Raw genomic sequence first — 16,155 nt, 5'->3', positions numbered from 1 at the left:
CAAGACTATTTATCAGCCCTTCTTCATTACATCATGCTTAATCTAAAATAGCCTGCTCCCTGATTGGCTCCATAACATATTGTTCTAAGAAACAATCCCTCATGCACTCTATAAAATCTCCCTCGAGGCTACCCTTGCCAATTTGATTAATCCAGTCAATATGCATGTTAAAATCACCCATGATTACCATTGTACCCTTCTCACCAGCCTTCATTATTTCTTGGTTTATACTATGTCCCACTTTGGAAGTATTGCTTGGGGGCCTGTAAATCACTTCCTACCAAGGCATTTTTCCCCTTGTTTTTTACTTCCACCCACATCGATTCAACATCATGGCCCTTAGTGCCAATATCACTTCTTAATAATAATAATAATAATCTTTATTATTGTCACAAGTAGGCTTACATTAACACTGCAATGAAGTTACTGTGAAAATCCCTTAGTCGCCACATTCCGGCACCTGTTTGGGTACACGGAGGGAGAATTCAGAATGTCCAATTCAGCTAACAGCACGTCTTTCGAGACTTGTGGGAGGAAACCGGAGTAGCTGGAGGAAACGTGCAGACTCTGCACAGACAAGCAGGAATCAAACCAGAGACCCTGGTGCTGTGAAGCAACAGTGCTAACCACTGTGCTACTGTACCGTCCCAGCCTTGTTGTCATCTTTAACCAATAAAGCAACTCCACCTCCTGTTCCATCCTGTCTATCCTTTCAGAATACGAGTATCCTTGGACATTTAACTCCCAATCCTGGTCCTCCTGGAACCATGTTTCAGTGATCCCCACCAAATCATACCCATTTGTCTCTATTTGTGCCGTCAGCTCATTGACCATATTCCGAATGCTGCATGCATTTAGGTACAAGGTTTTTAAATATGTCCTACTGATTTGCCTTTCCCTTATAGGATTTTCTTGTGCACTACGCTTTTCACACATTCTGACCTCCTTCATTAATCTCTGATAACAGAGCCTCATCCCCAACTTTCACTCACCCAGTCACCTTACATTCGGTTTTTTAATATTAATCATACAGCTGCCTGTTCATTCTATTAACCTCTTAACTTCTCCTCACATGCTGACCTGTTGCTCTGGTTCCCATTAACCATTATACTTCTTGTAGTTTACCGTTCTCTTCCCTCCCATTTGCTAGTTTATAGTCCTTGTGACCACCCTATTTATCCTTTCCGCTAATTTCCGCTAGTTGGCCAGTTTCTTGTCAAATGGTGAAGATGTTTTTCACTTTTAACATCCTGTAGTTAGCAGAACGAAACATCGTCCTATCAATCCAACATGGTCCCATAGTTGAGCAGATATCTCATGGGGCGATTTTCACTCCCTTGGACAGATGGGAATATGGTGATAAATGCTATTAAAATCTCAGCAGCATTCTTGACCCACTTATCATTATTTCCAACTGGTCCTGGAAATGGGCAACCAGAGTATTTGCCTGGCTCAGCTGTGCACCTCAGTCAGGCATGCAAATCATGGGTCTGATGCTATTCATCGGCTGTCACTGGAATTTCTGAACACCAGTGGGCAGCGACCACTGTAGGGCACCCTGGGAACAGCACAGGTAAGGTTTTGAAATTATTTCTGCAGAATGTTTTTCTTGGTCCTGCAAAAATCCTCTGGCTCACTGTGTCCTCCATCCCAATTTCCTCATGCCTTCATCAAGTTGTAACTTCCCGCTTGGCTCCAAGGAGGGGCTACCAGGTACCACAGCCCCACCGCTCATCTTGTCCCAACCCAACCAGTAAGCTCTCCACGAGGTCTGGTTCAGCGCTTGCAGCTCATAATCAGGTGTGAATGAGATTGTCCACTGAGGATATCAGGCGGGTTTCATGATGTTCCTTGCCCTTTACCTGGCCAATTATGTTCGCCAAGAATGAAAATTGGCTCCATTGTTCATTTGAAAAGAACAGATAATATTTAAATCTCTCAGTTCCTCGCAAGCTTGCCTTGATTTGCAGAGACTGAAAGACATCCAACTCCTTTGATGGCTTGGCAAACACATGCAGAGCCTGATGTGATGCTAAACCATAGAGATTAGCAAAGTCCCATGTTAAATTCGAGAATAATGGCTTTACAATCAGTCCCAGCAGCCCTGTGGCACAGAGCATAAAAATCTGTCAGCACACATGCCCCTGTTAAATAGCAACATGCACATTTGTGTCAAGTGAGGACAAAATTGCGCTTGCCTACATTATCTCGCACAATCAAATGGTGTCACATTTGCTAACTTCACATATGAGAATAATGGCAAGTGGGATGAGGTGATCAAACTCGTGGAGCCATACAGCAATAAAATTCAGCACCTTCAGTTGGAGAATAAATTAATATAAAAGAAACTGAACTTTGTCTGTCATGTTACAGGAAACGAAGAAGACAATTCCTTTAAATCGGTTGTTCCACTTGACAACAATGCAAAAGCAGAATCAATAGGTACAGTAATCATTATTTCCTAACAAAGGCTAGAAGATGCTGGCATTGGGACATACTTTTTTGAGCAGGCCCGGTGGGGGGTTACCGATTTTGACTGGATCTATCCCTGGAGATTTCATCACATGACTTTCCATCTCCAACTGCTCCACCCCACTCTTCTGCCATTGACCACCCAACACATCCATCCTCATAACGTCCTGCCTTCCCACATCCAATTGGAAAGCGAAAAGACGCTTCATTACCCAACTGGATATTTCAAAAAGGTATTCTTTCAGAGGATGTATCACTGGCAGAACCAACATTGTTGCCCATCCCTAATTTCCCTTGAGAAGGTGGTGGTGAGCTGCCTTCTTGAACCGCTGCAGTCCATGTGGTGCAGTAAGACCCACAGTTTTGTTAGGGAGGGAGTTGCAGGACTTCAACCCAGCAACAATGAAGGAACAGCGGTGTTGTAATTCCAAGTCAGGGTGGTGTGTGTGACTTGGCGGGTTACTTGTAGATTGTGGTGTTGCAAAGCATCTGCTGCCCCTGTCCTTCGAGAAGGTACAGGTTGTGAGCTCGGAAGATGCTGTTGTGTGAGACTTGGTGAGTTGCTGAAGTGCACCTCATATATGGTACACACTTCTGTCACTGTGCGTTGATGGTGCAGGGGGTGAATGTTTAAGCTGGTGGATGTGGTACTGATCAGTGGGCTGCTTTGAGTGATCCTTCGCAACCAGTGAAACAGCCTTTTCTTCCAATCCTCAATGTTTTGATGACTAATTGAAGCGTTGAAAGAAAATAATCAACACATCTTTTTTTAATGCCAGGACGATCAGGATCAACCCTGGTGTGATTTCTCCTCTCCTTGGCCCTTGGCTCGTTTTTTTAGAATTACTTTGAAATTGGTAATATAGAGACTCTTTGGCCCAGGCAGTCCATGTGTTTTTAAAAATAAATTCCAAAAATATCCTTTCCATAGAATTCATAGAATCCTACAGTGCAGAAGGAGACTATTTGGCCCATCGGGTCTGTACCGACCATCCAAAAGAGCAGCCTACTTAGGCCCACAACCCACCCTCCCCCCGTAACCCTATAATCCTACCTAACCTTTTGGACACTGCCTTTCGTGCAATTTAGAATGGCTAATCCACCTGACTGCACATCTTTGGACTGTGGGGGGAATTGCGCACCCTCTTATTCAGCGACTGTGCACTCTAGTCCTGCACTCTCCTGTGAGTGGAAACATCCTCCCATCATTTACCCTGTCAAACCCCTTAAGGATCTTGTATGTTCCGATCATTATACCTCTCGCTCTTTTGAACTCAAAAGGATTACAAACCCAACCTGTTTAATCTTTCCTCATATGGCAATCGCTCTGTACCCGGGATCATCCAAGTAAACCTCCTCTGTACTACCTCCAATGATAATACATCTTTCCTTGAATAAGTGGACCAAAACTGTACTCAGTATTCTAAATGTGGCCTCACTAGTATCTTGTATAATTGCAGCAACACCTCTACTTTTATACTCCAGCCTCCTTGAAATAAAAGCCAGCATTCCATTTGCCTTCTCTATTACCTTCTGCACCTGTATGATAGCTTTCTGGGTTTCATGAACAAGGACCCCCAATCCCCTCTGTGCTGGAGCTTTCTGCAGTCTCTTTCCACTTAAATAATACTCCTCTTTCTTATTCTTTCTTCCAAATTGAACAATCGCGTATATTCCCACATTGAATTCCATTTTCCAGTGTTCTGTCCTCTGACTTACCTGTCAATATCTCTCTGTAAACTAATTATATCCTCCTTACAACATGGCCTCTCTCCCACCTTTGTATCATCTGAAAATGTTGCCACAGTACGCTCTCTTCCCTCCTCCAAATCATCAATATATATTGTGAAGATCTGCAATCCCAGCACTAATCCCTTAGGCAATCCACTCGTTACCGCCCTCCAACCTGAGAAATACCCACTTATCACTACTCGCTGCTTCCTGTTAGTTAGTCAATGGTATAACCATGCCAGAATATTACCTCCAACACTATAAGATCCTATCTTGTAGCCTTTTGTGCGGTTCCTTTTGAAAATTCAAATATACAACATCGCCTGGTTCTTCCCTATCTACTCTAGCTGATACCTTGTCAAAGAGCTCAAGTAAATTTGTAAGGCACAAAACCATGCTGACTTTGCTTGATCAGATTAGACTTTCCAAATGCACTGCTATTCTCTCAATAATTGATTCTAATATTTTTCCAATAACTGAAGTTGGACTAACTGGCCTGTTGTTTCCCGCATTCTGCCTCCTTCCCTTTTTGAACAGTTTTCCAATCATTTGACACAGTTCCAGAATCAAAGGATTTTGAGGAAATGACTACCAATGCATCCATGATCTCTGTAGCTACCTCCTTTATGATCCTGGGTGCAAAACCATCAAGTCCAGGGGACTTGGCAGCCTTTAACCCCATTGGTTTGCCTAAAAAACAGAATTATCTGTTGATGGTGACTGTACCTAATTCCCCTGACCCCCTACATTTGTTTACTAATTCTAGGTTGTGTGTGGTATCCTCTACAGCAACGACTGATGCATTATATCTATTGAACTCCTCTGCCACTTCTTTGTTCTGCATTATTACTTCCCCAGTTTCATTCTCTAAGGCGTCAATGCTTGCTTTTACGTCTCTCTTCCCTTTAATGTACTTGGAAAAACTCTAATTGTCTGTTTTTTCCAGCTTGCCTTCATAGTCTGTTTTCTCCTTGCTGATTATTTTTTTACCCCATCTTTGCTGCATTCTGAATCTATCCCACTCTCCTGGCCTACGACTAACCTTTGCCCTAACAGGCCCGAGCACTCAGGACTCACACTTTAAATCCAGATACACAACCTCAATTTCACACACCTACCAATGCTGCCGGTCCTGCACCCATCTCCCGCAGCTGCCCCGCACCTCCAGCTGTTCAGCTACGGTAGTTACATCACCCAAACACATTGTTACACAATCACTAACATTCTTCCCTGTCTGTTGCAGGGCAAGGCAGTACAGAATAGAGAGTAGCAGTGATGAACTGCTGGGGGACAAGAGCGACAGCACCCCCTGAGCTCTAGTTATTGCATTGTGCCGGCAGCATTAGTGCCTGTGGGATCCGACTTGGCTCAGAACGGTGCCAATCTCAGCATGTTCCCGGGAAGTAATCAATTCCCGGCACATCCTCATCCTACTATTTATCTCGATGAACAGGCGTGGTGTGACCTTGGCCCTCTTGATTATTGCGACCTCAAACCCGACCCTCACACTAACCTTCCCATCTGAGTTCCTGCTCTCAGGCATGTGGGAACTGCTACTTGACCTGCAACCACAAGAGCCTCAGGAAGAAGAGAGGGGGCAACACTACAGCACAGCTGAAGGATCTTTGTCACTTGATTTAACACAGCCAAAATCTCAGATACTGACACCAGAGTTGAGATTTGCACTTGGATGAGTCATTCGGGCATGAGTGATCTGTAACCAGGCCAGGGGTAAAGGATAGTTTGGTTATCTGTGATGTGTTATCTGAGTTGGTTAAACATTGACTGCAACTGGATGCAGTGAGACTAGAAACAGGCTTCCGACACAGGAGATGGTCCAACATTGTTTTATTGAAGCTGCTGGTTGCTGTACATAATCTGCTGTGGGTTGACACTCTATTAATCTAAACTGACAACCTCTGACTGGCTTGATCAGACTAGCTCTCTGTCACATGGAGACAGTGCTCACGGCCTTGTGCACTCTAACTATCTCTGTAGCTGTATCCTGTGAGAAGAGGGAGAGTCTTAATGCCTTGTGTGTTTTATAGTGGTAGTGTCCTGTCTGGTGATTGGTTGTTCTGTGTCGTGTGCATTCATTGGTTATCCTGTGTGTCAATCACTGCCTGTCTGTAACTCAGTATATACATGAGTGGATATTATAACATCTCCCCTTTTTGAAATAAATTTTGGAATGTGGCTGTATATACATGCATGAGGGGTTGCCCTGTATGCCAACAGCGCCAGGTTAAAATCAGAGGCTGAGTCTGCAGCCTTGCAGAGCAGCCGCTTGACAATATGGACCCCCTTCTCGACCTTCCCGTTTGATTGCGGGTAATGGGGACTGGATATGATATGCCTGACGTGGTAGGCTCGTGCAAAGTCGGACCACTCTTGGCTGTAGAAACATGGACCGATGTCACTCATTACTGTGAGTGGTATCCCGTGCCTGGCAAACATTTCTTTGCAGGCTTTGATGACTGACTTGGACGTGAGGTCCGACAGTTTCACCACTTCCGGGTAGCTGGAGAAGTAGTCGACTAAAAGCACGTAATGATGCCCATTTGCGTGAAGGAGGTCTATCCCCACCTTGGACCATGGAGAGGTCACGTTCTCGTGCTGTTGCAGTGTTTCCTTGGGCTGGGATGGTTGGAATTTCTGGCATGTTGTGCAGTTGAGGACCGTGTTGGCAATGTCCTGGCTGATGCCAGGCCAGTAAACTGCCTGCCGAGCTCTGCGTCGACATTTCTCGACCCCAAGGTGACCCTCATGGATCTGTCTGAGCACCATGGTTTGCATGCTTTGGGGGATGACGATTCTATCCAGTTTAAGAAGGATTCCCTCAACAACCGTTAACTCGTCCTTAACGTTGAAGAACTGGGGGCACTGCCCCTTTTGCCAGCCATGGGCGAGGTGTTGCATCACACGCTGCAGTAGAGGATCTTTGGCAGTTTCTTCACGTATTTGGACAATTCGTTCATCAGTGGCTGGGAGGTTGCTGGCACACAACTGTACCTGTGCCTCAATGTGGTGAATGAAATCGCCCTGTTCACATGGCGTGGTGATGGATCGGGATAGGGCATCCGCGATGATCAGCTCCTTAACCGGTGTGTAGACGAGTTTGAAGTCATATCGGCGGAGACGAAGAAGAATTCGCTGCAGCTGAGGTGTCATATCATTTAAATCCTTCTGGATTATGTGGACTAAAGGCCAGTGGTCTGTTTCTACCGTGAACTTTGGCAGACTGTATACGTAGTCATGAAACTTGACTATTCCTGTCAGGAGACCCAAGCACTCTTTTTCGATCTGGGCATTCTGTTGTTCGGTCGGAGTCATGGCCCTGGATGCATATGCCACTGGAGCCCAGGACGAGGTGTCATCTCTCTGGAGGAGCACCGCACCAATGCCGTCCTGGCTTGCGTCTGTGGATATCTTGGTATCCTTGTTCGGGTCAAAGAACGCCAGTACTGGGGCTGTGGTGAGCTTCGCCTTCAGCTCAAGCCACTCCGCTTGATGTGCGGGAAGCCACTGGAACACTGTGGACTTTTGTACGAGATGCCGGAGGCTGTGGTGTGGGATGCCATGTTAGGAATGAATTTTCCGAGAAAATTTACCATCCCAAGGAAACGTAGGACCTCCTTTTTGTCCTCTGGGGTCTTCATGGCATTGATTGCCAGTACCATGTGAGCATCAGGTTGCACACTTTGCTGTGAAATGTGGTCACCCAGAAACTTAATAGCGGACCGACCAAATGAGCATTTGACCCTGTTGAGCTGGAGGCCATTTTCATGGATCCTCTGGAAAACCTGTCTGAGGCGAGCGATGTGATCCTCGGGCGTCATGGACCAGATGATCACGTCGTCCACATAGATTCACACCCCCTCGATGCCCTCCATCATTTGCTCCATTATTTGATGAAAGACCTCGGAAGCTGAAATGATACTGAAAGACTGCGGTTGTAGCAATACCTGCCGAACGGAGTGTTAAACGTGCACAGCTTCCTACTGGACTCGTTCAGCTGTATCTGCCAGAAACCACGTGAGGCGTCCAGCTTGGTGAAGAATTTGGCATGAGCCATCTCACAGGTTAATTCTTCTCGCTTCGGGATCGGGTAGTGCTCTCACATTATGGTGCGATTCAGGTCTTTGTGATCAATGCAAATGCGGAGTTCACCAGAGGGTTTCTTGACGCAGACCATGGAGCTGACCCAGTCTGTTGGTTCCGTGACCTTTGAGATGATGCCCTGGTCTTGAAGCTCTCGTAACTCCGTTTTCAGAGGAGCCGGCACCCGGTGTGATGCATGGATGACTGGGATGGCATTCGGCTTGAGTAGTATCTTGTCGCGATATGGGAGCGTGCCCATCCCATCAAACACATTGTGGTATTGCGTGAGAATGCATCTGTCTCAGCCTGTAGGTTCGCATTGGGCGAGGCAGTCGCCGGTGTCGAGGACATGGCATGGACTCGCTGGACCAGATTTAGGGGTTTGCAAGCGCGAGCACCGAGCAGGGATGCCTTGTCAGGCTGGACGATCTCAAATCTTAACGTCGCCTTGATTGCCTTGTGAGATACACCTAGCTGACACGATTCACTGGCAGCTATGACATTGCCATTGTAGTCAAGGAGCTGGCAGGCTGGTGGAAGAATGCTAGGTTGGTTTCAGATGCTGACGAGGTCTGACTGTGATATGAGATTCGCAGACGCGCCAGTGTCCAATTTGAATCGGATGCGAGACTGGTTGACCGTGATGACAGCACACCACTCGCCGTCAGGATCCACACTCAGGATTGAAAGGTGGTTTGCAGGCACGGTGGAGACCAGCTCGCGTGTGGTGATGATGCCCACCTGATATGGAGACTCGAGGCAGTCAGCATCGGGGTCCATCGGACATTCGGGATCAGAATCCTGTATGTCTGCACTGCAGCTGGGATTGCTGGCTGTTGCTCAGTGGAGCGGACCTGCAGAGGGCTGTATAATGCCCATGCTTTCCACATTGTAGACATCGCCTGCCTTTGGCTGGACATTGCCGCTTTAAATGGGCGGAGCCACAATTTGGACACGTCATGACACTGACGTTAGCACGTTCTGTGAGCCGTCGTGCATGCGCAGTGCGGTCGGCCGACGTTCGCACATGCGCAGTAGGGTCTTCGGCCTCATCGGCCTCCCGGTCGTGGCGGGCATGCATAGGGACCCGGGAAAAGCGCGCAAAACGGCCACTCTCCTCGATGCTCAGGCCTTGCATTTTTGCGATGGCCTGTACCCTTTCTGCCTCGTGGGAGGCCAGTTTTGCAGTTTCTGCCACCCTGATGCGGGAGTAACGATTTCTGGCATGCTCATGGATAACGCACGTTTCAATGGCGACGGAGAGGGTCAACTGTTTGATTTTGAGGAGCTGCTCCCGCAGGGAGTCGGACTGGACCCCGAAAACGACCTGATCCCGGATCATGGAATGCCGATTCTTAATGACATGACTGCGCTAGGATGCGGAGATGGGTGAAGAAGGACTGAAAAGGTTCATCCTTACCCTGAAGCCTCTGTTGGAAGATGTACCGTTCAAAGCTCTCATTCACCTAGACTTCGCAGTGGCTGTCGAATTTCAGGAGAACTGTCTTGAACTTCGTCTTGTCTTCGCCATCGGCAAACGTGAGCGAGTTAAAGATGTGGATGGCGTGATCCCCCGCAGTCGGCAGGAACAGCGTGATCTTCCTGGCATCCGATGCTGCCTCGAGGTCGGAGGCCTCGATATACAGGAGGAACTTCTGATTGAAGACCTTACAGTTGGCACCGAGGTTGCCGGAGTTGCGGAGGGAGCTGGATCTTTTCCATGCCGCTGGATGGTTACTTGCTGGTCGTTGCAGATTCACTCGAGGTAGGTTCGTTAGAGTTAATAGTTCCCTGGTATCGTGATGTGTTATCTGAGTTGGTTAAACATTGACTGCAACTGGATGCAGTGAGACTAGAAACAGGCTTCCGACACAGGAGATGGTCCAACATTGTTTTATTGAAGCTGCTGGTTGCTGTACATAATCTGCTGTGGGTTGACACTCTATTAATCTAAACTGACAACCTCTGACTGGCTTGACCAGACTAGCTCTCTGTCACATGGAGACGGTGCTCACGGCCTTGTGCACTCTAACTATCTCTGTAGCTGTATCCTGTGAGAAGAGGGAGAGTCTTAATGCCTCGTGTGTTTTATAGTGGTAGTGTCCTGTCTGGTGATTGGTTGTTGTGTGTCATGTGTGTTCATTGATTATCCTGTGTGTCAATCACTGCCTGTCTGCATCTCATTATATACATGAGTGGATATTATGACAATCTGCTCACCAGCTGGTGAGATAGTGGACATGTAATGCTGCAGAGCACTCAGATGCACCAACATGCAGGGGAACATTGATGGGCATGCAAACCGAGAAGTTGAATACATTGATTGCCCCTTAATGGGAAAAAAGACGAATTGGGTTCTTTAAATCTAAAAAAAGAAAAAGTCTCTGCTGCCAGCCCTGAAGGAATCATATGTATATAAATTAATAGCCACAGCCACTGGAAATGTTTTAACTAAAATGTTATCCTTGCCCTACTCTGAGGTTCTTTTTGCGGCTGCAACAGGTGACAAATTTCAGGGAGGACCTCCTTACTGAAGCATGGCCGTTTCACATTTTGTCACTTTTATCAGGTAGGAGATCTGACCTCACCCCCACCACTCCCGCTCCTGAAGCTTGGCCCGCTCTGCCCTCTGCAAATTCTCCAAGCCATTCTGCATTTCAAGCAAAGGTCCTGCTCCTGCACCCAGTTTTAGGAGCAACTGATGTGTGCAGAGGACTCGAATTCAGCACCTGCCACCCCACCCCCCCCTGTAGAATTTTGAAACAACGACTGAATGTATCAAAACTGTGTAGAACTGTATCAATTGGGCGAAGAAATCACCCAGCAATCTAACTCTAAGTTGTTGCTTTTAAATAGTGCTGGAGTGGGCTTCTTCATTCTACCTAATGTTTATTTAGCTGTGCTAGGTTAAGACAAGGCATTGGCTGGAGTGTGGAGCTGTGAAAAAGCAGCAATGACATCATGGATTGCCTACTCTGCATAGCTCCAGCGAACATTGACTGCTTATGCACAAACAGCTTTGCAAGATAGCATCAAGTGTGCTTCACATCAGAGTATGCACACCCGTCATGGAGAACATTTTAAATCCCGAGCAACACTTGTATATTGAGACCAAGTTCTTGCCAATAATGTTTCGTCAGCCCTTTCCTCTCATTAAAGCACTGACTTCTGCAGAACACAAAAGGCTCTGCAGCCCATCGCCTCTGCACTGGACAAAAACAACCACCTAACTATTCTAATCCCATTTTCCAGTACTTGGCCCTGTAAGCCTTCTTAAATGTTATGAGAATCTCTGCCTCCACCACCGTTTCAGGCAGTAAATTCCAGACCCCCACCACCCTTTGGGTGAAAATCTTTTTCCTCATATTCCCTGTAAACCTCCTGCCCCTGCCCTTTAATCTGTACCCCCGGTCATTGATGCCTCCACCAAGGAGAATGGTTCGTCCTGTCTATCTATACCTCTCATAATTTTATACATCTCAATCATGTCCCCCCTCAGTTTCCACTGCTCCAAAGGAAACAACCCTGTCTATCCAATCTCTCTTCATAGCTAAAACTCTCCAGCCCAGGCAACATCCTGGTGAATCTCCTCTGCAACCTTTCCATTGCTATCTTATCCCTCCTATAATGTGGATCCCAGAACTGCACACAATACTCTAGCTGTGTCCCAATAACGTTTTACGCAGTTCCAGCATAACCACCCTGCTCTTAAACTCTATGCTTCAGCTAATAAAAGCAAGTATATCGTATGCCTTCCTTACCACACGATTCACCTGCCTTGCCTCCTTAAGGGACGGGTGCACAGGCACACCTAGGTCCCTCTGATCGTCGGTGCTTCCCAGGGTCCTTCAGTTTATCATGTATTCCCTTGACTTGTTTGTCCTGCCCAAGTGCATCACCTCACGCTTTATCCGGATTGAATTCTATTTGCCACTGATCGGCCCATCTGACCAGCCCGTCTATATCCTTCTGTAATCTAAGTCTACCCTCCTCACTATTTCCACCCCACCAACCCTCCTACATTCAAGTTTAGATATTGTATGTAAACCACAGACAGCAAAGGTGCTGGATTGCAGCTCTGCCAGTGGCAAGTGCTCTCCAGTCCCCTCACTGAAGCGGTCACCTTCATGTTTGAGCATAGGCACGATGAACCTGCAGGACATTACTTCATAAGAAGGCATCACATCCAGTCTGACCTAGTCCTCACCTCAGGCTCTGTGCAAAAGCATTTACCATTGAATGGCAGCCGAGAGCAGAAATCCTAACTGGTTTATTTCTCTTCTCCCTAGTTCAGAGGTGGCATCGCCATTGCTGCTTTGGCGAGATCAGTGCACTCAGCTCAGAGCAGAGTTCAAACATCAAACTTCCCGGTGCTACATAATTCCGTTTCCTGCTGGAGAATAGACATTGAGACCCAATGGGCACATTTCAAATATATCAGAAATAAAAGTTAACATGAAAGAGGACTCACCTTATTTTTCATATTCAATTTGATCCTAAGTTCCTTATGTAAATACATTGATTTCTAAGCACATGACTGTGTTTTGGATGGTTCGCCCTGATCTGTGAACTCTTGGGGTGGATCTTGGTTGATTGGTATACGTGATCTATCTTCCCTTAGCCAAATGGTAGTCATATTCTGGCATGTTGACCACAAGGACGTTGGAGCAGATGTTGGCCACTCGGCCCATCGAGTCTGCTCCACCATTCAACGAGATCATGGCTGATCTGGGGCTGGATTTCCCGTTCTGGAGACGGAATGCTCCCACCAGCGGATACTGGTCTCTGCTGGTAATAGGAGTGGCGCCCAGGTGTGATTCCCTTTACTTTACTATGCTGAATTATGCTTGGAGGAAAGCTTGCCGCATTCTGTCGGTTTCTCAGTATCGGGCCGTCATTTCGAGTAGGTGGCCCGATACCGAGGTCTGGCAGCCTTCAACCCCATTCAGAACCCCACCCCCCTCAATCAAGCCCCCCCCCCCCATCAGACCCCCCAGACCCCAATCAGAGATCCCCATCAGAGGCCCCCATCAGATACCCCCCCAACAGAAACCCCCCATCAGATACCCCCCCAATCAAACACCCCTTTTGGTGGGGTCGGGGTGGGGGCAGGATTTGAGATGGGGGGGGGGGGGAGGGCGGGTAGCCTTCTGATGGATTTGTTGGGGCAGGCACTGCAGTTATGCATTGACCCCATTTACCCACCATGGGGTCCACTGCATCAGGACCACACTCCAGATATCTTGCACCAAATCCCACCATGATGATTTCCCACTGTAGGGATCAGTGCATAGCCGGGGGGGGGGGGGGGGGGGGGGGGGGGGGGGCCTAATCGTCGCTATATCGGGAAACCCGCTACCAGCATCGGGCAATGGAGAACCACCCCCAATATAATCCTCAACTCCACTTTCCCGCCTTATCTCCATAACCCTTGATTCCTTTACTGATGAACAACCTGTCTATCGCAAATTTGAACATACTTACCAACCCAGACTCTGCAGTAAAGAATTCCACAGATTCACTATCTCTGAGAGAAGAAAATTTATTTTCATTTCTGTTTTAAATGGGATACGCCTTACTCTGAGATTATGTCCTCTAGTTCTAGACTCTCCAACACGAGGAAATATCTTCCTGCAGCTACCCTGTCAAGCCCCCTGAGAATCCGATATGTCTCAATAAGGTCACCTCTCATTCTTCTAAACTCCAGTGAGTACAGGCCCAGCGTACTCAACCTCTCCTCATAAGAAATTGCTTGGAACAGGTTTAGATCATACTACATCCAAAAATATTGGAGTAGGCATGCTACTGGTGTGTTCCACTCACTCTCTCCTGAGTGTAATACATGACTGACTGATGTCGGTAATACATCATCTACGTAATTGATTAGCATGCCCATTCTATTAACCCTTACTCGACACCTTCCCGCATGTATATTATCTGCTTTTTAACAATAATATGAAACGATAAGACTATAGACCATAAGAAATAGGAACAGGAGTTGCCTACTCTGCCATTCAATGGGATCATGACTGATCCGACATTTCTCATGTGCACTTTCCTGCCTTTTTCCCGTAATCCTTGTTTCCTTTACTCATCAAGAATCTATCTACCTCAGCCTTAAATATACACAGGAATTCTGCCCCCACAGCTCTCTGACTAAGATTCCAAAGACTTACGGATGTGGTGCTAAGAGAAGAAATTCCTCCTCCTCTCAGTCTTAAATTGGCACCCCTTTATTCTGAGACTATGCCCTCTGGTCCTAGACTCTGCCATGAGGGGGAAACATCCTCTCAGTATTTACCCTGTCATGCCCCAAGATATGTCCCATATCTTCCTGGCTCCCCAGTGTCACATTTGGGAGGTACTATTGATGCGCTGGGGTATCCCTCTAGGACGTTCTGACAAAAGGGTTTACCCACTGTTATTACCCGGACGGTCTTATAAGGTAGAGGTGATCTATACCCCGTGGAGTTTGCAGAATACGAGCTCCCTGATAAGGGAGAGGGGGGGGGGGCCCTTAACAAAGCTCATGTTCCTTTGTATAAATATAGAGTCAGTCAGTCAGGCACTGACTAGAGAAGACCCAGGAGGAGCTGTACATAATAGTTAGCGCATTAAAACAAATACGTTTTTTTTCTCTGCAACTCGTTGCCCATTGCAAAACTGGCGATGAGGTTGCAGACTGGTTCGCTATTGACGCTCTGAGCCACCTCCCCATTTTTCTTGGGTACAGGTTGGAAATTTTCTTTCATCGTGCCTCTTTTTGGACGTTTGGATGTGTTTGATGCCGGACTGGAAGATTGGAATCAGTACGCACAGAGAATGCGGTACTTTCTCAGGGCCAATAATATTGCCAGACTGCCAGGTAGTCATTTTGCTTACTGTCTATGTCGCACATACGTTCAGAGTGATATGGAGCCTTTCCTAACCAGCGGCCTCAGACACTTTTGATGAGCTTGTGGAGATAGTGGGGCAACATTGTAATCCAATCCCGTCGGTAATAGTACACTGGTACCAGTTTAATATCGCTGAAAGAACCCCTGGTGAGTCCATCATTGAGTTTTTAATCGAGGCTGTGAAAAATTGCCCAGTTCTGCACAATGGTGCCACCTTATCTGAAATGCTGCGTGACCGCTTGGTTTGCGACATATTCAATGTGGCCTCGCAGAAGAAGCTGCTGGCCCAACCTTCCCTAATCTTGCAACAGGCTGTGCAGATTGTGCTCACCTGTGAAAACATGGAACAAAGAGTGCAGGAGATGCAAGGGATGGAATTGAATGCCTGAGGACACACCCTCTCCCTGCCTGGGGTCCCACCCTGTCCTGCCACCATTCTCTGGACCGAATGTTGTAAAGGCCCATCCTACTGGCCAAAGATTGAGTCTTCCCCGGAGTACATAGAGGGGAGCCAGGTCACTGTGGCAATTGTGGTTGCCGATCCCGGTGTGGCTGAATGCCACGGCAGAAGCCACCACCAGCCCACGACCCATACTTTTCACTTAGACTGCAATCCGTGTGAATGGTCACCTGCTAGACCTGGAGTTGGACGCTGGCACAGCTGTCTCCGAGATCAGCCAGCAGACGTTTGACCGCATTGAGGTGGGAGTTCAGAGCCTGGATTTGGAAAGTACCCAGCCCAGATTCACTACCTACACAGGCGAGCTGTTGGATATTACTCTGACCCCAGTGGTTTATGGGCACCAATCAGCACGTCTCACTCATCGTGGTAAAAGGGCATGGGCCCGGCTTGTAGGGCTGTGACTGGCTGCGTCACCTCCAGCTGCAGTGGCAGCACATTCTTAAGACAAATTCCAGTGGTTTGGCCGAGGTGTTGGGGAAATACCCCAAAGTG

The 16,155-nt window shown here is 47.3% G+C and overlaps 1 protein-coding gene across 1 annotated transcript in view; it reads left to right on the top strand.

The window, feature by feature from the left end:
- The window catches only part of LOC140421224 (uncharacterized protein CXorf65 homolog), an 87,768-nt gene that overhangs the window by 27,585 nt on the left and 44,028 nt on the right, over window positions 1-16,155 (top strand). The window contains exon 5 of the mRNA XM_072505776.1: window positions 2,374-2,442. Coding sequence (XP_072361877.1) covers window positions 2,374-2,442 — 69 coding nt within the window. The remainder of the gene's footprint in view (window positions 1-2,373; window positions 2,443-16,155) is intronic.

This window comes from Scyliorhinus torazame, chromosome 5 (genome assembly GCF_047496885.1).
Source record: "Scyliorhinus torazame isolate Kashiwa2021f chromosome 5, sScyTor2.1, whole genome shotgun sequence".
Classification (NCBI taxonomy): domain Eukaryota; kingdom Metazoa; phylum Chordata; class Chondrichthyes; order Carcharhiniformes; family Scyliorhinidae; genus Scyliorhinus; species Scyliorhinus torazame.
Note: the sequence above shows the minus strand (reverse complement) of the source record. Positions and strands in the feature narration are given on the sequence as shown.